This window comes from Peromyscus leucopus, chromosome 12, assembly GCF_004664715.2.
Source record: "Peromyscus leucopus breed LL Stock chromosome 12, UCI_PerLeu_2.1, whole genome shotgun sequence".
NCBI classification, from domain to species: Eukaryota; Metazoa; Chordata; class Mammalia; order Rodentia; family Cricetidae; genus Peromyscus; species Peromyscus leucopus.
Genome location: NC_051073.1, coordinates 4,100,791 through 4,121,689, shown reverse-complemented (window position 1 = coordinate 4,121,689; position 20,899 = coordinate 4,100,791). Strand labels below are relative to the sequence as shown.

The 20,899-nt window shown below is 40.2% G+C and overlaps 1 protein-coding gene across 12 annotated transcripts in view; it reads left to right on the top strand.

The window, feature by feature from the left end:
• Ttc3 (tetratricopeptide repeat domain 3) overlaps window positions 1-20,899 on the top strand; it is a 105,659-nt gene that overhangs the window by 48,199 nt on the left and 36,561 nt on the right. For all 12 annotated transcript variants that reach the window (XM_028879963.2, XM_028879964.2, XM_028879961.2 and 9 more), the window contains 8 exons: window positions 1,532-1,666; window positions 2,186-2,266; window positions 4,794-4,906; window positions 7,838-7,958; window positions 10,574-10,696; window positions 11,575-11,676; window positions 13,174-13,266; window positions 19,954-20,018. In XM_028879963.2, coding sequence (XP_028735796.1) covers window positions 1,532-1,666; window positions 2,186-2,266; window positions 4,794-4,906; window positions 7,838-7,958; window positions 10,574-10,696; window positions 11,575-11,676; window positions 13,174-13,266; window positions 19,954-20,018 — 833 coding nt within the window. The remainder of the gene's footprint in view (window positions 1-1,531; window positions 1,667-2,185; window positions 2,267-4,793; window positions 4,907-7,837; window positions 7,959-10,573; window positions 10,697-11,574; window positions 11,677-13,173; window positions 13,267-19,953; window positions 20,019-20,899) is intronic.

The window sequence follows — 20,899 nt, the reverse complement described above, 5'->3', positions numbered from 1 at the left end:
ATCCAAGTTGGGAGTGTATTGAGGGAATAATTTCCAACAAAACTGTCTTGCTCTATTAATCTGTTTTCTTAAGTAACAAAGCAATTAAAATTGGATCAATTCCTACAAAGCAGATAATGGATAATTTTGGGAGAACATCATAATTCATACTGTTAAGTTCATACCTTAAAAGTAAATACAGTTTTACATTGTATCTTAAATACTGTAACAAACACCAGGTTTATACAAAAAGCCTCTCTTTTCCTTGTGTAATTTGAGAGGAGATTCTCTTTAAGTTTTGGTAGAAATCACCAGGAAGCTTCCGTCATGTGTCATAAAGGCTTTGTAAGATTGCACACTGAAAACTTGTCTTTTCTCTCCGGCTGACTGGTTTATTGGTTTACTGTGATCTCACCTCTCCACTCTCTGGAACTTATACCCGTTGCCATGCAATTAAAATATAATTTTAAGCTGGGTGGTGGCGGCACACGCCTTTAATCCCAGCACTTGTGAGGCAGAGGCAGGCAGATCTCTTGTGAGTTTGAGGCCAGCTTGGTCTACAGAGTGAGATCCAGGACAGGTAGAAAAACTACACAGAGAAATCCTGTCTCGAAAAAAAAAAAAAAACAACCAACCAAATAAATAATATAATTTATATGTATATATCATCAAATTAAAAGGCATAAAAGTACTGGTACCTTTAATTTTAGTTTTTCTTTATCTTTCCTTGAGTTTAACTTATGATATGCATCCTAATAGTTTTGTCTGGTTATATTTAAGTACATGTTAGCATGACTGGAGTTAAAACTTGAAACAGTGCCAGGTGTGATGGCACACACCTGTAATCCCAGCTCTTGGGGGGCAGAGGCAGGTGGATCTCTGTGAGTGTGAGGCCAGCCTGGTCTACAAAGTGAGTTCCAGGACATCTAGGGATACACAGAGAAACCCTGTCTCAAAAACAACAACAACAAAAAACCCCTCAAAATAGCTACCTTTTGCTTAAAATTGAGGTTTGTTTCAGGGCAGGGTGACTGTTGATAAAAATCTGAGAGTGATCAATACATAGATTGCTTGTTCTAATGTGTCCTAATTGTTTTAGTCGCAGCTACAAAACTCACCTGTGGAAGAGTTGGCCTGGTCTTAGTATGTTGTTAAAACTTCAAAGCCCTGTGCTGGGTCTGGAGAATTAAACAGGATCTGCTCAAAGGAGCCACCCTTTCTTGTCATGCACGGTGACAACATGGCCGTACCTTTCCAAGTATATTGCCGAGAAGGGATTTCATGAAAAGGGGGCAGTGTAGGTGTTCGCTATCATTTATAAAACATGACTCATCACAGCGGTGGGACAGCTCAGTGGATAGAGAACTGACTCCCGCAAGCTGTCCTGTGACTTCCATGTAGGTGTACTGACAGGTGCACTCACCCACACAAAATAAATAATCGTAATTAAGTTTTTGAAAATTACAGATCAACTTACTGTCTTAAACTTTAAACTAACAAGGTACAGATTTGGACTGCTGATTTTTTTGTTGTTGTTGTTGTTTTTATCCAGGATTTTGCTAACATCATGAAAATGTTAAGGAGCTTAATTCAGGATGGGTACACAGCCTTGTTAGAACAGCGTTGCCGCAGCGCGGCACAGGCCTTCACGGAGTTACTAAATGGTTTAGATCCTCAGAAAATAAGGGTAAGTGTGATGGACTGCAGCTTTGTTAGCTTCAGTGATACACCTCAGATGGGTTCAGAAGAGGACCTGACTGTAGCTTCTGGAATGAGGTCAGGTGACTCCTCCCAGGGTGGGAAGCAAGTAGTGGTCCCAGTTAGTGTGTGGTCCCTGCGGGTACTCACTCCTTGACCATTCTTCAGGTCTATTAGAATTCCTGGCCTTTGTGAAGTTAAGGATTTGGACTCCTTTCAATCTTAAGCAAGGTTTTAAGGGCAGACACCTCAGTCTCTCTTTAGGCCCTGTTACAAGCAAAAGAATGCACCCGTTCTAATCCATTATGAATTGTGCATCGTGATACTCTGAGACACGGAGTCTATGTGTTAAGTAGTTACAATGGAATGGTTTGTTTTGCAAAATGTATTTCTAATTCATTTGTTCTGTCAGTAAGATGTCGGACTCCTGTTGTAGCTAGAAAGTTACTCTATTGCAGAGTGGACAGGATTATGTTCGGATTATTAACCAGTGCGTTTTTATTGACAGCAATTGAACCTGGCCATGATTAATTATGTATTAGTGGTCTATGGACTAGCTGTTTCTCTCCTTGGAATAGGACGACCTGAGGTAAGCTGTGAACAGAGATAAACAATGAACTCTGACATTGGTCGTGGAAGGCACTTACAAATGGCTTTCCTGTTGACTCTTTCTGTCCCGAAAGGCTGCAGCAGCTGAGTTCTCTTTGTGTTTTGGGTGGGGCGTTACACAGCCTTGCTGTCCACCTGGTTGGGTTTCAGACTTGTCCCCCCCCCTTCCCATTCTGAGCACACTGGAAGTTTGGCAGGGTGGAGATTCGTGCCTGTAACCCAGTGCTGGGGGCAAAACCAGGAGTGGCGTAAGTTTGAGACCTGCCTGGACCAAGGTCTTGTCTCCAAAAAAGAAAAGCAAACTTTGTTTATATTCCTCCTAGGAAAAGGCCATACTTGGCAGTTACTAGGAGTCCCCTTTATGTACATGTCATAGCATGGCGGGAGAGGTCATCAGAAGCATACTGTCAAGGGAGAAGCATCGCTGTGCTTCTGTTGTTATGTATAGTTGTGTAAACATCGGTATATTACTTGTGGATATCTGAGTATGCAGTCTGTAATAGGAAAAGACCTCCCAGACCGTCTTTAGATCACTTCACGTTACATTGCGTACAGTGATAGAGGGTGGAATGGGCCTGGGGAGGTTAGAAAGGACACGTTAGTATAGTAGTGTGATGATTGATTAGAAAAGTCAAAAATGAGAATCAAGGGCTGGAGTGATGGCTCAGAGGTTAAGAGCACACTGTTCTTCCTGAGGACCTGGGTTCAATTCCCAGCGCCCACATGGCAGTTCACACCTGTCTGTAATTCCAGTTCCAGGGGATCTGACACTCTCATACAGACATACATGCAGACAAAACACCAACGTACATTAAATAAATAAATCTTTAAGAAGAAAAAGAGAATGGCCTTGCTAATAGCACTTAGATCTGGGTGGAATTGGGCTTCCCATAGCTGCATGTAAGGTTTGGGTGGAACTCACTGGGATCTCGTGGCTCATATGCCTTCTGCAGTTTCTGGGGATGCTGACTTAGAGTGTGATTTGGTTTTACAGTCTCCTCTTCTCTGAATGCTGAAATGCTTGCAGATTTGTTCAACTTTTTTGACATTGCAGCAAGAAATTGAGATTTAAAAAGTTTCATAATGATTTTGTATGTGGCTGTTTTTATAGCTGATCTTGTTTGCATGTGGCCCCCCAGGCTGTAGATATCATCTGCTTGCAAGAGTGACCTTAATTATAACATGTCCTTTCTGCCTGCCTGGGCTCTAAGCTTCCCTAGTTACATGCAAGCTTAAATTACCACTTAATTAAAATAAAAATGTATGATTCACTTCCAAGGGCTTATGGTACCTAAGGTCTTCTTTCCTTGTTCTTAATGTGACAGCTGGATTGTCTTCCATTAATGCCTAACTGATTCCATTTTCTAGTAGGTAGTTGGAGAAAAGACTTTGTATTTTTAACTGTATCATGGTAGAATAATCCCATGTTTTAGCCAGTCAGTGGTGGTGCAAGCCTTTAATCCCAGCACTCGGGAGGCAGAGGCAGGAAGATCTCTGTGAGTTTGAGGACAACCAGGGCTATACAGAGAAACCCTGTCTTGAAAAAACAAAAACGAAAAAGAATATCCTGTTTTGCTTTATCAACATTGAAGAAATAGTTTTATTGCATCTGTGATTTACTCTAAAAATAAGAAACTGATTTTAAAGAAAGAAAAAGGTATAGTAGAAGTTACACATTCAAAAAATTTTCACCAGACTAAAGTTCCTTTTTTTTTCTCAAAAAATTAAGTGTAATAATTTTAACTCTTAGACTTTTCCTGCGTGTGTGCAGTGTATTTGGATCATATTTACTGCACACACTGTCCCTCAGCTCCTCACAGAACTCTTCCTGGAGTCGCTCTCAGGAAGCCTGGTGAAGCTGTCCTCCCATGCATTCTTGCATTATCCTCACAGTAACTTAGAAACCCCATTTGTCCAACTTCCTCCTCAGTCACAGTGCTTGCTGTCATTTCTCTCAGCTACAGGTCTTTTGGTTTTTTTTTTTTTTTTTTTTGTTTTTTTTTTTTCTTCAATAGTAGAATTTATCTAAAGCACAGAGATTCCCTTTGTTGAGAATGTGAAGAATGTACTCTGAGTTCTGTTACGTTTTTACCATGGGATAGTATTTAACACAGGTTCCTTTCTTGTTCTGTAAAGCATCATGGCATTGGAATGGCAGTTCTTCCACAGCACTACCATACGTGCTGTGGTGTGTCTCTACCCACATTAGTTGTTTTTAAACCATGAATTCATACCTGTGTGTGTTGATAGTAAGCCTATGCATTTGAGTAAATGTTTTTTGATTTGTGGTCTGTTTTCAGCAGGATTAGTTTTGATATTATCTCTGAATTTCCCTGGGTGCCACATTGATCAGAAATTTATATAATTTATAAGAAAATGAAATATAAAAGGTAAAGTTTTGCAATAGGAACTTTTTGACAAAGTGTTTTTTTAAACATCAGACAAGAATCAACTTGTCTGTGTAAGCCTTTCTCTCATATAAGGAACTGTTCTCCCTGTTTTTGAAGGAGCTGTCTGAAGCTGAGAACCAGTTCAAAAGGATTATCGAACACTATCCCAATGAGGGGCTTGACTGCTTGGCCTACTGTGGAATAGGAAAAGTATATTTGAAAAAGAACAGGTTAGTAGAAACCATGGTAAGGTACTGGTTGGGGGTCTCTGTGATGATTAAATCATTTTATAGAAGGGAATTTGGGGAGGTTTGTAGTTTTTTGGTGAGCATATGTGTACATACATGTAGACTAGAGACTGATGATAGGTGTCTTCCTCTATTTCCACATTATTATTATTATTATTATTATTATTATTATTATTATTATTTTTGCTGTTCATTTGAAATAGTCTCCTTTTGTAACCCTGGCTGGCCTGGATCTCAAAGAGATTAGTCTGCCTCTGCTTCCTGAGTGCTCTGCCCCCACACTTGGCTAAGTGCTTGTTTTTATTTGATGTGTATGGGTGTTTGCCTGTAGTAATGCTATGCACCACATGCATACAGTGCTGAGGTGGCCAGAAGATGGTGTTGGGTCCTCTGCAACTGGAGTTCCACATGGATGCTGGGAATGGTTCCTGGTTTTCTGCAAGAGCAGCAAATGCCCTTAACTACTGAGTTATCTCTCTAGCCTCTATTGTTCTGTTTTGTTTTTTAAGTTGTTTTATGGTCTCAGCGTATAGTCCCAGCTGGCCTGGAACTTGCTGTGTAAATCAGGCAAGATTTGAACCACAAAGATGCACCTGCTTCTCAAGTGCTGGGATTAAAAGCATGTATCACCGCACCCAGCTCCATCATATTTCTTTAATTCATTGTTACTGTACGTGTGTGCCCACTGTGGGTTATAACACCTGGTGCGCACTTCGGAGGACAGCTCGTTCAGTTCTGTGCATCCACATTGACATGGGTCCCAGGTGCTGAACTCTGTTGCCATGCTTTGTGTGAAGTCCTTTATGCTCTGAGCCCCCACCCCTCTGGCCCTTCCACTGCACTTTTTGACAGTCTGTCACTGAACCTGCAGCTTGCTGTTGCAGCCAGTCTGGGCTGGCCAATAAGGCCCCAGGATCCACCTTTCTCTCTCCACTCCCATCCCTCGCCCCAGCACTGGGGTTCTAGACTTTTGCTGCTGCGCTGGCCATTTATGTGGGTGCTGGGAACCCGAACTTGGGTTGTCATGAGTGTCTTTATTAGGGTTCTATTGCTGTGACGAGACACCATGACCACGGCAATCTTATAAAGGAAAACATTTAGTTGGGGCTTGTTGCACGGATCCTAATTGGTCATTCAATAAAAACCCGGAGCCAGATATTGGGGTAAATGCTGCAAGATCAGAAAGACAAAGGAACAAGCCACTAAAGAAACCTCTTGCTGAATGCCTCTGAGTCCTCAGCCGAAAGGTCTCTAGTTCCTGTCTCCTCATGCCTTACATGTCTTTCCCTGCCCAGCCATTTCACTTCCTATCTCAACCTTCCTAGTTCTGGGATTAATGACTTGTGTGCGTGCGTCCCAAAAACTGGGATTAAAGATGTGTGACATCACTGCCTGACCTGTGTGTTTAACTCTGGCTAGCTCTATCCTCTCTGATCATCAGGCAGGCTTTATTTCTTAGATTACAAATATCACCACAGGGGCTGGCTTATAGTTGAGGTTCAGTCCATTGTCATCGTGGCAGGAAACATGGCGGCATGCAGGCAGACATGATGATGGAGATAGCTGAAAGTCCTACATCTTGATCTGCAGGCAGCAGGAAGAGAGTACCACACTGGGTATGGCTTGATCATCTGAGACCCCAGAGCCCACCCCCAGTGACACACTTCTTCCAACAGTGCCATACCTACCCTAACCAGGCCGCATCTCTCAATAATGCCACTCCCTATGAGCCGATGGGGGCCATTTTTATCCACCACAATGACAATGCGAAACATACTTTGCTCAGCTGTCTCTCCAGAACCTAGGTTGGTTTACTATCTTGCATGTGGCATGTTATCATAATTGTGATTTGTTTAAGGAGCTGGCAGCCAGCCTCACAGAGTATAGTGGTTGAGAGAAGGAACGTGTCCAGAGACCGAGTGCAGCAGGAGAGTCCGCTCTCTAACCGTTCTGTAGTTGGAATGCTTGCTCTCAAGTTTACAGTGGAGCTCTTCCTTACTGTTTCCTAGCTTTCAGTCTTGTCTCCCTAAAGTAATTGTAACCCTGAGGGAACAAGATATGACTTGGTATTTAAGACCAGTCTGTTTGGACCCTTGCAGTCAGAGTTGTGGATTTATTAGGTTACTTTATAGGGGGAAAAAGTAACTTTTGATAATTGAACATCATTCATAATGCTTAATTAGAGGAAATTTTATGATATTCTTGGTATCTCTATCTTAGCATGTACCCACAACTTCTTTGTGGGTTTTTCAGACAAAAGAAAGTTTTTTTAGTTTCTGGTTATTGTCTGTCTGGGATCAGGTGTGTAGGGGATTCTGGGACAGAGATGTGCTTTGTTTACATTACTGCAACAGGAAGTAGCAGAGTGTCTTAGTTTCTATAAAGAAAATAGATTACATTGAATATTTATGTCTATTGATTTATCATATGTGGACTTTTTTTCATTTTTATTTATTTATTTTTTCCATTATCAACTTGATACAGTACAAATTCCTATCCTGATAGTGAAATGTTTCACTGAGACTTGCCCAGTAATTGACTAATACCAAACCTTAATTATAAGCCACAGTCATCCTAGGGTCCCCCCTGCTATGTAGCCTCCCTGGTTCTGTGGGTTACAGTCTGATTTTTCTTTGCTTTATATCTAGTATCCACTTATGAGTGAGTACATACCATGTTTGTCCATCTGGGTTTGGGTTACCCCACTCAGGATGATATTTTCTAGTTCATTGTTTTTCTCTGCTGAGTAGTACTCCATTGTGTGTATGTACCACATTTTCTTAAACCATTCTTCAGTTGATGGGCATCTAGGTGTATGTGGTCTTTTTAATAGGTTTGAGGTCTTGGTGAATTTTGCTGTGGAGTAAAATATCACATCTACAACATTTTCTTTCTTCCCAATTATGGCTTTAGATTTCTTGAAGCTCTTAATCACTTTGAAAAAGCCAAGACTTTGGTCTATCGTCTCCCTGGAGTTCTAACTTGGCCCACAAGTAATGTGATTATTGAGGAGTCTAAGCCAGAAAAAGTCAAGGTAACTTAATTTTTTCAAACATCTCACTCTAAGAGCCTGTCTGTATAGAGGACATAGAGAGCAGTGCTCATCACTGAATGCATTGGACGCTCCTGTGTGCTGTTCTTACAACTTGTGCTTATTGTTAGTTTTCCATAAAGCAGTCCTGTGATGGCGAATCATGTCCATTCCTATCTCACACACAGGGAAGATGGGGTTTGGAGGGCTTAAGTGATGAGCACAAGGTTAAATAAACTTCAAGGAAGCAATAGAGTATATGTGGTACTGTGTACCTAGGTGTTGGTATTTTATTAGAGCCACTATAGTTATTGATATACTGTAGTTATTGATACACTGTAGTTATTGATATACCAGTTATTGATATACCAGTTATTGATATACCAGTTATTGATATACCAGTTATTGATATACCAGTTATTGATATACCAGTTATTGATATACCAGTTATTGATACACCGTAGTTATTGATACACCAGTTATTGATACACCAGTTATTGATACACCGTAGTTATTGATACACCGTAGTTATTGATACACCGTAGTTATTGATACACCATAGTTATTGATACACCGTAGTTATTGATACACTGTAGTTATTGATACACTGTAGTTATTGATACACTGTAGTTATTGATACACTATAGTTATTGATACACTGTAGTTATTGATATACTGTAGTTATTGATATACTAGTTATTGATACACTATAGGTATTGATACATTATAGTTATTGATACACTAGTTATTGATAACACTATAGTTATTTATATACTAGTTATTGATACACTAGTTGTTGATACACTGTAGTTATTGATATAATGTAGTTATTGATACACTAGTTATTGATACACTGTAGTTATTGATACACTGTAGTTATTGATACACTGTAGTTATTGATACACTAGTTATTGATAACACTATAGTTATTGATAACACTATAGTTATTGATAACACTATAGTTATTGACACAGTACTTGGCTCAGGAAACCTAGAATGAGTGTCATGTCTGACACCATAAGGACTCATTGCTGGATCCAAAAAGACTAAACCACACATGAATGTGTGAGCTAGGGCTTTACTTGTGAGTTCCCACATGCACTTAAAACTTGATTTTGGGCGAATCTTTTAAAATCATTCTTACTCAACTTTCAAAACTCAATAAGAAAATAAATAATTTAAAAAGTAGACAGGATTTTAATAGATATCTTTTGTCAAGTAAATACAAAAGTTGCCAACTAGCACAGTATCAGTATCATGGAAATGCAAATGAAAACCAGAATGACAAGCCACTTGGTACCCACGAGGCTGTAGCAAGGGCACAGGAAAAGTAAGATGTTCATGTGTTTCTGGTTGTACTATAAAACCTATAGTTGTGTCAAAACAGCCTGACAGTTCCTCGTCAGTTAAATACAGAGTCCGGATGCTTTAGCAGTTGTTTGCTTCAGTCTGTACAGCGAAAGGAAAGCATGCCCTCTAAAGAATTTGATTTGTGAATATTCATTCTAGCATAGTCTGTAATATCCTGAAGGGGTGGGTCTGGAGCCATGTTCCATTGGTTAAGAGCATTTGTTGGTTTTGGAGGACTCGGGTTCAGCTCCTAGCCCCATATGGTGATTCACAACCATCCTTAACTCCAGTTCCACGTGTCTATCTTGTGTGAGCTCTGTGGGCACACACATGGTGCGTGTACACACATGCACGTAACATAAAAACAGAGACAAATTGTAAACATTTTATAAACTAGGCTGAAGGGGGAGAAATGACTCAGGTGTCTGTCGCACGATGAATTGATAAATAGAAAGTACTGGCACAGGTCACAACACGGATGAACCTTGAAAACCTGATAAGGAAAAACACACACATACGGGACTGGGGTTAGCTCAGTGGTAGAGCGCTTGCCTAGCAAGCATAAGGCCCTGGGTTCGGTCCTCAGCTCTGGGGGGAAAAAAAAGACAAAATAACAAAAACACACACATAAATTTGAATGGTACTCTTAGGTGAATTGTCTCATGTATGAGTTATAGGTTAGCACAGAGGGTAGAGAGGAACAAAGCCAAGGATTGTTAAGTTTTCCTGTCTTCATCCAAGACTGGAGCAGAGACACGAGTGAATAGTCACAAAAGCCAGCTCTACAAGCCTTGCACAGGTCTTTCAGGGGCCTTGGTAGCAGTGGGCTAATCATTCAGGGTGTAAGCACACAGGCAGAGGAGTTCAGAGGGCCAACAGAAGTGTTGATTCTAGATGAAGTGATGAAGTTGATTCTGGATGTCTCCTTCCTTCCCGTTCCCCTGGACTTCTTTACACCTTCGTTATATTACATGGACACCCAGAGTTCAGGAGTAAGTTCACAGGGTCATCAGGAGGTCTAGGCTAGCATCCCCGTAAATTGTGAACTGAGGTTTCATGGTTACAACAGTATAAAGTTTAGATGCTGACTGAAATTCTAATGATATTTATTCCCCAAACCTATACTGACTTTTTTTTTTTTTTTTAAAGAAAAAAACTTACTAAGCATTTATAGTTTGTTCTTAGGCAGAGGTTCTTGAAATCACCAGAATTTTTGTTGATACATTCTGTGGCAATATGTATCATTTTTCTTAACATTTTGTTTTCAGATGATGCTGGAGAAGTTTGTTGAAGAATGCAAGTTTCCCCCAGTGCCAGATGCTGTTTGTTGCTATCAGAAGTGCCGTGGATATTCCAAAATTCAGATTTACCTGACTGATCCAGACTTTAAGGTAAGTAATGAACGTACTATTTTGAAAAACTGTCTCAGAATTAATTCAGAATGGATTCTGTGAGTGGAGCTCCCAGGTTCTCTGGCTTGATAGCATTTTTATGTCTCCTTCCTTCCCATTCCCCTAGACTTCTTCATATTTATATCTTTGGGGCTTTTTTGTTTTGTTTTGTTTTTTGTTTTTTGTGGGTTTTTTTTTTTGTTTTATGAGAAAGGATTTCTAAAAGACGATACTGGCCTCAAAATCACAGAGATCCGCCTTCGCCTCCTGATTAAAGGTGTGCGCCACCACTGCCTGACTCTATCTTTGTTAAATTATATGGAAAACTCGGAGTAACAAAAGTAAATGACGTGGGTTGGCTTGGTGACCTGAGAAAGCACACTGACTGGCTCCATTTTCTCCTCTAGCCACTGGAACATAGGAAATAAAATGACTGTTCCCTCTCATTTGTTGCATTTTAAATATGTGCAAAATTTGAATATGAGAATTTAAAGGCCATTGAAGTCTGAATTATCCCTTAGGGACCCAATTCAGGACAAATCTATCACTTGACTGAATGACTAAGTTATTGGTTTACTTAAGGAGGTAGTAGCTGCCCTCTGTCCTGCGGCCTCTGATTAGTAGGTCAGATGAAATGATGTTCATACAACACGTGATATGTTAGGAAGGATAATGCATTCCTTCTGTAAAAGTGAAAATGTCAAGTTCTCTAGTCCTGTTGCTAGGTATTTGGGGGAGCAGAAGTATATCACTCCATAGGGAAATAATATGCCTAGTTATATGGTGAATATAAGATCTCTAGTTATCTCAGTGTAGACTATTATGAATGTATTGCTATAGACATGTTTTAAATGTTTATTTTATTTTTTTAATCCCAGGGTTTTATAAGAATTAGCTGCTGCCAATACTGTAAGGTAGAATTTCACATGAACTGCTGGAAAAAGTTAAAAACAACAACTTTTAATGATAAAATTGACAAGGTAAGGCATAAGGTTAGATTTTTTTTTATTATGCTTGTATATTAATCCCCCCCCCCCCCCGGAAATTTTCTCTAAAAAATCTTTACCAAAGTGTATTACTTCCTGGGCATTATGGCCAGAATTAGAATGTTTACATTGCACTAATAGCAAGGTAGGAAAGCAATCTGTTTATTTTTTCTGAGTATAAAGGCAATTACTTAACTTTTACATTTTTATCATTGTTATCAAGAGTAACTGTTTTAGTACTTGGTTTTATTTGCATTGGTGTTTTGCTGCATGTATGACTGTATGAGGATACTAGATCTTGAGTTACAGACAGTTGTGAGCTGCCATGTGGGTGCTGGGACTTGAACCCAGGTCCTCTGGAAGAGCAGTCAGTGCTCTTAACCACTGAGCCTTCTCTCCAGCCCCTAATGTTCATATCTTAAGTTATGCTCTACTATATTAATTCTCCAGAGATTGTCCAGTTAGTCATCAGAGAGTATTGATGAACAATCAAAGTCTGAAAAAGTCTACTCCCTACCAGAATTTAAGAAACCCACTTAAAATTTATAATGTTATTTCTCTTGGGTGGGGGCTTCCAGTTATCAAGAACACTTTGAAAGCGGGTATAATTTTATGGTCTAATTTGCATCCATAAAATACACACATAGTCTGTATGGAATTAGCCAAAGAAAACCTTCTCTCTTGGGGGAAGGAAGAGGCTGTGTTCTAACTCAGCAGTGGAAGTTACTCCAGTTTGGTAGAAGCCAGTTTTCGTGTGGCCAGAGAGGACGCTGTGGCCCGGCGCTTGCTGTTGAGTTCCTTCTGCTCTGTCCTTGCTCGCGTCCCTTCTCCAGCCGTCCCCCTCCTTTAGTGGTCCCAGACATTTCCAGACTTGAAGTGCCCACTGCACATCTTTGGATTGCTGTCTTGAGAACGTCACCTCCTGATTATCTCTTTGAAAGTTGTCAGTTGTTGGTCAGGGCTGAGTGGCACAGCTCTGTCCTGGGTGTCTCGTTCTGTTTCTGAAAGCAAAGGTGAAGAGTGGCCTTTCTTGGAACATGCTCCTGTGTCAGGAGGGAAGGGCAGTGGCCAGTCCATGAAAGGACTGAGCCGCTGCCTGGCCATGGTTCATGTCACATGAGCTTTGCTTTGACCAAAGCAAGTCATATGGTCAGAACCACACTCAGAAGTACACTCTTTGAATGGTGGCATTAGGACTTGCTGAAGGATGCTATGCACTGTGGGTTTTTTGTTTTGTTTTGTTTTGTTTTGTTTTTTTGAGACTGGTTTCCCTATGTAGCTTTGGAGCATATCCTGGAACTCTGTAGCCCAGGCTGGCCTCAAACTCACCGAGATCCACCTGCCTCTCCCTCTTGAGTGCTGGGATTAAAGGTGTGCCACCACAGCCCAGCTAATACACCATGTTTTAACAAGTCTTTGTGATTATAACGGTGCACATGTACTTACTGGTTTATCCACTGTACACATAACCTTCTTCTTTTAAATCCAAAGGATTTTCTACAAGGAATTTGTCTCACTCCTGACTGTGAGGGAATCATTTCTAAGATTATCATCTTTAGCAGTGGTGGTCAAGTTAAATGTGAAGTAAGTATTCAACAAAATACAAGCTTCATCCACGATACAGTTATTACACCTTTTGAAAACATGGCTTAAGCGTGTGCAGCTGTGTGGTTGGATCTGCATGTTGACAGTGCAGGGGTGTCACGGGGTGCACTGCAGTGAGGCGTTTTCGGTCATTCTGGGAGGAGGGCTTTGTGTTTTAGTTCTGTGTTTTGCTCTTTGATTATGTTTTCTCTTAAGTTCCTCAAACTTAAGATTGATGGGGATGTGGGCTTTTAGGGAGCAGGACGAGTACCTTGAACTTCGCAACCTGGGGGTAACAGCAGTGAGTAGCTGTAATATAGTTATAGTTCGGAGTTTCTGCTTGGTTGTAATTTTTTAAAACTTTTCCCTAAAGTATCTCCTGTTCCTTTTTGGTAAATTACTTTACCACAGCTTTCTGGCTTTTGGGCAGGGTGGGGGGGTGGGGTGGGGTGGGGTGGGGCGGGGGAGGTCAGCTGCTGTCAGTTGAGCATTGTCTGGGTGTGCTTCTGCGACACTGGTGTGGGGCGTTTACCCACCACCCCCACAGCTTCCCAGAGTTTTCTTGAGTGCGAGCAGCAGGAAATATTAGATAGAAGGATTTATAGCGGAGAATCTTGTGGAGATAGACAGATAGAAAATAAAGGATAGCCTCGAGAGGGCCTGGAACCTATTCCAATGGGCCCGACTGTCTCTGGTCCAGGGTTTTTATAGAGACACCAAGGGGTGGAGCACAAGACCTCCTCCCCCAGCACAGCCAAGTGCAGACCATCTCAGACACCTGCACTCAGGCCCGTGGTCCTGATCATCCTCTATTCGGACCTGCTGGGTAAAGCCACGAGGAACCCCAGAACGGGCTCCCACAGGTCCCCCCTTCTTAATATATAAAAAAATAACTATTAATGGCTTACAGCAATCTCCATAGCTGTTACACCTCCCAGTATGGAGTAGAGGATGATATAAATGGCATTTCTCCTTTGAATTAGGTCCAAGGTGACCACAGCAGTCTTAGCTGCCTCAAGCCCTTTCTAAACCAAAACTCTTAAGGCGACTACAAACTTAAAGAATCCCTTAGGTTCATCATTACCATTAACAGGTTAACATAAATATCGCTATACATAGTCACAATTCTCTCAATCTTACAACTCAAAGCAAACTCTTAACAGAACCATTAGAATTAGCATATATGGTGCTATATATAGTTAACAATTTTCTCCGTCTTACAACTTTAACTCAGTCATTTGAATTTTCTTGTTAACAGAACATAGGAAAAACTTCGATGTATTCACATCAAACTTAAACATTTCCTCAATTCCACAAAGCCAGGGTGCATTAATATCAATAGGTTTCTGCGAACATAATTCAATCTCATAGCTCCTTTTTCTTTATAATTTTTAAGCAAAATCTCAAGCCTAGTTAGAAAACCCAAACTTTTCTGTTTAAACAGCTCCATTTGTAACACAAAACCAGTTCCATAAGTAATTCCATTTTTACATAAACAGTTCCACAAAACAATTTATAAATCTCCAGTTAATAAAGCATATATGCATATACAAAATTGCATCTTGATTCTAAGTAGAAATACATTTCTTCATTTAAACAGTTCCATTTTTAACCCAATTCCAGAAAACTGTTCCTAGGTCATTACTATAAGTAAGCTCAAAATTGTCCCATTGCAATGAAATCTCTATTGTTCATTTCATTTAAGTACCAAAATTCAAATGATAAATATTGGTACTAGCCTTCCAAATTTGAAGAAATCCATAACCAAAATGTTTTTGTAATTTTATCTCATTTTAAGTTCAAAAAGTTCAAACAAATAAATTCTGGTATCAGGCTTTCACTTCCAAATATGAAGAGACGTTTTTCAACCAAAACTTTTTGCAGTTAATTTTTGTTCAAACAAGCGTCTCTGCAACTTTTGTTCTCACAGACAGACCTTTTTAGTTATAGTAATATTTTAAACCGCACCGTTTTTGCTGTTAGCTCAGGTTTTTCTGTGCTGCGTTGATATTCCACGGATCTCAGCTGCGGATGCCTTGTGCTGGTTCTGGCGTCTGCCATTCTTAGCTTCTTAGCGGCTTCTGGAGCTTTTGAAACCATTCAGACTGCCTACTTTGCAGTCTACTAGGACACTATCTCCTGTGTCTCAGGTGTTTTCACCATATACATTAATAGACTCACACTTAACATTTACACTTTTCAAACCCACATAGCATGTGCTTAAGCATAAACTCACTCAACATTTACACATTTTTACAAACTCACATATTAACATCTACTTATTTATACTTTAAGGAAACTATAGAACTACTTTAGCAAATATATTTCTTATTAATTCTCATGTACTTATATTCATTCCATCTTATTTCTTATTTAAACTTACATTTACAACTAGCATCTTACAAGCTTATTACTACGTCTTAAGACTACCTTAGCTACTTCTTGCAAGCTTATATTCTTAAAGGAACTCTATAGATCTATTTTACAAACTTATATAGGCTACCATTAGCATATATCTAACTTAGCAAACACCTAAAGATTTCTTAACACAGATCTAACAAGACAGAATTTCTACAAACTCACATATCTTATTTTCATTTTTCTACTTCTTACTCTTAATTATTATCACTATTATAAAGATTCTCTTAACTAGACAGGAAGTACGTACATCATTTCTAAAGTTTACAGTTTATAGTTTTTTTGTTATAAAGCACTGGGATTTAGTGAGTGTTGTCATTATAGAGTTGTGATACTTGTTGCTAGGGGATTGTAACATTCTCAGGACGAAGCCACACTCCAAAATTGCCAGTTCTCTCAGCCGTTCCGGACCGGCAGAGATGCACTGTCAGCGGTAGACAGTTTTTAACTAGAGGCTGTCCCTTCACCCAAATTCATAGTAGCTCCCCTAAATGCCTCAATTCAGACAAACGTTTCTATTACAGCAGCACTTTTGGTTTGCTCTACTGAAAAACTTCACTTCATTAGCTTTAACTACTAATGTTATTAGCAGCGGTGATATTTAGCATTGATTTCTTATAAGGAACTTTCAGGTAAAGCAACTCTTTTGTAAGACAGCTAGATTTTTCTGAAGTTTGTTTCCCATCTATAAAGCAGTCATTTCTTTTTTGAATGCCTGTTTCCTTGTCTCCTTATTAGATTTGCAAAGGAATTACTCATTGCAGGCAGTTTGTTCAAAAGGCAAAAAACGTTTTTAATTTCAACAAGTTTTTTCATATCTAAGACAAAGTTCAGTGTATAAACTGCTTTCCCTTGTTTTAAGGATTTTAAAGTGGCTTGTTTGCTCTTAAAGGTAGCTTTTTGTCATCCAACTGCCGTAGAACTTGTACAGCTATTAGGGTAAATAAGGCATTTTACCAATGGAGCCCCAAACCGCGAAGCACCTAGTTCCGTATCCTTTCAATTTTTCATCGGAACTGATACTTAAACTTAGACGACTTTCCTACTCATTCTTTTAAAAGCTGTATTTTAAGTTTACCATGAACGTATTTTCGAGCTGACAAAAGTGTTTCAGGGCAATGTCGCCATCTTTAGTGGAAAAACTACCTTTCCCATAATGCATTTCCCATATATCAGTCCATAATAATATCAGTCCCATATCAGTCCTTGATATCATTTCCCTTATATCAGTCATTTCCCATATTTCTTTTCGGGTCTGAGAGTCAACTGGTTCTCTTTTACCAGACTTGCTTACAAATTCTTGCCCGGGAGGTTTGAACAAAGTTTTTTGCTTTTGCAACGGGAGATTTGAACAAGCATTTTACATTTTCAGCTATGGCACATTGGGAGGTTTCTATTCTCCTCAGCTGGCTTCAACAGGCGTTTCAACTTCATCAGACACTGGCCCCGGAATCAGAACCACACCTGCCTCATTAGCAGGCATTGAGGCTGGCATTTCTGATAGCAACTTTCCTCGGGGCTTGTGTTTACCTTAGCCAGTCAGTGAAAAGCAAGATCATTTGCAACAGAGCTTTTCCATAGCTCCTTCAGAGAGATTTTCTCCCACTGATCTTATTCTCATTTTGCTTGTTCCTTCCTCCCCAGATGCAGAGCTTCAGCTATCTGTCTGCGGCTCTGTTCCTCTGCTAGCTGCCTTTGGATGTAGGGGCTTCTTTTTCTCCCCCCGAATCTGCCTCAAACTCTAGCAGCTTTGTCAGGTCATGCATTTTCTGGGGAGGAATCTGTCCCCTCTGTTTCTTCTGAGTCTTTCTCCCAGACAGTTCCCAGTTTGGTCTCAGTTCATCCCCTCTACCCCAGAAACAGTTTCCGACACTAGAGCGGCGGCTTTCCCTGCTACTGAAGGTAGGGGCTTTTGTCCGTTTGTTTTCAGGGTCTGTGTGGTTTGCGTACAGACTGAAAATCTAACAAGGGAGGTTTTTGCCGTTTCTAAACTCCCATTAGGACAGGTGTTTTGCCTCATCAGGCCTTCACCTGGCCCAGTCCCCAGAGGGTTGTGTTTGCTTGTCTGGGTGCTCAGGACAGAGTTTATGCCAGAGGCAATCACCCCTCAGGGCTACACTCCCTCATCTCAGGGAGTCAGTTGAAACAAAGCTTTTCTCAAAGAGGTGTTTTCTGACAGAAAAGAAAGCTTTACTCCTGGATAGTTCTGTTCTGCCCTGGCTGGGCTCTTTCCCCAGACAGCGTTCTGACTCGGCAGCACGACTGCTTCAGACACAGTTCAGCTTTACTGTTTTCCCAGAAAGGTCCTTTCTCTGATAGGAAAGCTTTTCTCAGATTTCTTTTTGCAGCTGTGGACCTATCAACCCGGGACTTGTAGGAAAGCAGACAACTGTGCCGTTCCCACCGGCTTTAGCTTTGTTTATTAGCAGTTTTCCCCTGGGTCCTGCACCTTCCTGCCTCAGCTCTGTGCTCCAGGAAGTTTGCAACTGCAGGAATCCTAGTATCCCCGAAATGCACTCCAACTCAGAGACGCTGACCAGTCGCCTCTGGGTTTTTGGTCAGAAGCTAGGGTACAAAGCTAACAGTTTGCATTGCTTCAGGGGATTCTTTGCATTAGGAAGATTAGGAGCACCTTTTCATTCTGAAACCCTCAGACAAAACCCTTGATGCCTCAGCTCGGCTGTAACTGTGAAGCTTGGCTTTTTGCTTTTCTCAGGTAAAGTTTCCTGCCCTTTGGGTCTCTCTGTAGCTCTTTACCCACTCTCTCCCAAGCGTTTCCCTCAGGGTACTCTGACCTACTGTCTTTTACTAGCTTGAAGAGACAGAGCTTAGGAGAGGTTTTTAGAAACTTGTTCCTGCCTCCTGCATTGCAGGGAGGATTTTTAAAGCTTGAAAACTTAGAGAGGTTTTGCTGTCTTAAATTTGTTGTTTTCCCTTAGAGCGGATCACAGGTGGTCCCCATACTTATATCTTCAGGTGATTCTAATTTTTGTCCTCTCTCAGAAGGACAAATTTAGTTTGTAAGTTTAAGAGCTTTTGAGAAAGATTAAGGCTTTTTAGAGATTTTCCCCCCCAAATTTTCCAAGAAAAGCTTTATAGTTTAAGAGAAAGATTTTTTCCCCCAGGAGAAAGACCAACTTTTCCCAAAACTTCCCAACTTTAAACTTTGACTTCTTACACCCCCATTTTTGCCTCAGGGAGAAATTACTTTCTCCTGCCGCTTGGACTTAGCATTTCAGCTGTCCCCAGGTCAAAAGCTTCCATAGGAAACTTTTTCTTCCCCATAAACTCAAAGAGGAGCTTTTTTACTACCCGTAAAGCCCAAAGAAAGATTTTTTTCCCCAGTTTGCTTTCAAAGCCCCCAAAGTTAGAAAATTGAAGAGTTTTTCTGTCTAGTTGCCTTACTTATTTTTTCCTACACAATCTTACACTTCTAAGTTTTTCCTAAACTATATTACTACCCTATGCCTTATACTTATTTTTCACAGATAGAAATTGAGAAAGGGATAGAAGATAGAAAATTTTGACAGAAGAGAATTTCGCTGCAGCATCGGACATCCTTCCAGTCCACTTTCCTTTTCTCTCGAGGATAAAACCCCTGCCTTCCCAAAAAATATATATAAAATATATATATTCCATAACACCGGCATGCCTTTCCACTGGCAGGGCTGACTCAGCACTTTCACCAAAAACTCTGTAATAAAACTATTATTTTCCTTTATCTTTAGTCCCTATTACTTTGTCTTAAGTCCCTGTTCATTTGTCTTTAGTCCCCCCTTTTTTGTAGTCCCCTTTTTTTCTTCAGTCCCTTTTTTTTTCTTTTTTCTTTAGTCCCTGTTCATGGCGCCATTCTGTGGGGCGTTTACCCACCACCCCCACAGCTTCCCAGAGTTTTCTTGAGTGCGAGCAGCAGGAAATATTAGATAGAAGGATTTATAGCGGAGAATCTTGTGGAGATAAACAGATAGAAAATAAAGGATAGCCTCGAGAGGGCCTGGAACCTATTCCAACGGGCCCCGACTGTCTCTGGTCCAGGGTTTTTATAGAGACGCCAAGGGGTGGAGCAAAAGACCTCCTCCCTCAGCACAGCCAAGTGCAGACCATCTCAGACACCTGCACTCAGGCCCGTGGTCCTGATCATCCTCTATGCGGACCTGCTGGGTAAAGCCACGAGGAACCCCAGAACGGGCTCCCACACACTGGTTACTTGTGGTGCTCTGTGTCATGGCAGTATGAGAACAGTTCTGGATATCTTTGTTTTATTTAAAGTTTGAACACAAGGTCATCAAAGAGAAGGCTCCTTCTAAACCTGTCCTGAAACAGAAGTGCTCCAGGTAAGACTTGACATCAAACAGTAGTTGATGATGTAGTCTCGTAGAAGAGAATTATATCAAAGTTGTGTACACAAAACAAATAAGTATTGAAATTGACTTTTATACATACTTAAAACTAAAAAGAACTAGCCTGGAATGATTAAATACTAAAAACTTGAATGAATATAATTAGTGATTATGGGTAAAATTATGACATTTCACATTGTGATGTATGTTTGTTAACAGATTTGGCACTTAGGTAGAAATGATAAATTCACTCTTGGTTGTTTTAGCTTTAATTCCAAAACATTTAAAAAAAAATTTCATGTATTCAGCAAACATTTTCAACCAATAGCTAGTTCTTACCTTGAAATTCTCAGTGTATTATCTGAACTATTTATCTCTATGCATCTTTGTTCAGACTAAATAATTCCAATCCTTTTTTCTTTTCTTTCTGGTCCCGCTTCTTGTTTTTCATTCCAAAAAGTGATTCTTCTCTCTTTTATTTATGTCATTTGTGACCAAGAAAAACAAAAGAAAAGAAGGATACAATTATTTGTTGGAAATATTCCACTGTAACCACATCAACAAATTTATCATGTTGTAGGGCATTATTGGTTTATTATGTGATGGGGCTTTGAAATGAGAAGTTACACGTGTGATCTTGCGGACTTCTCTTTCCTTCTGTACTGACTACTCAGTTGTTGTATACCTAGACGTAGCATCCCATCCATATGATTCCATTTGTTGCATCCTTAGATAGATCACTTACTTGTTGACATGCTTGTTTTCATAAAGTAACTTCCTTATTTTGACTGAATTGATGTTGTAGGTCAGAAGTTTTTGTGTTGAACAGAAATTGTAGGACAGGTTCTAATTTTAAAAAACCTATTGGTTGGAGA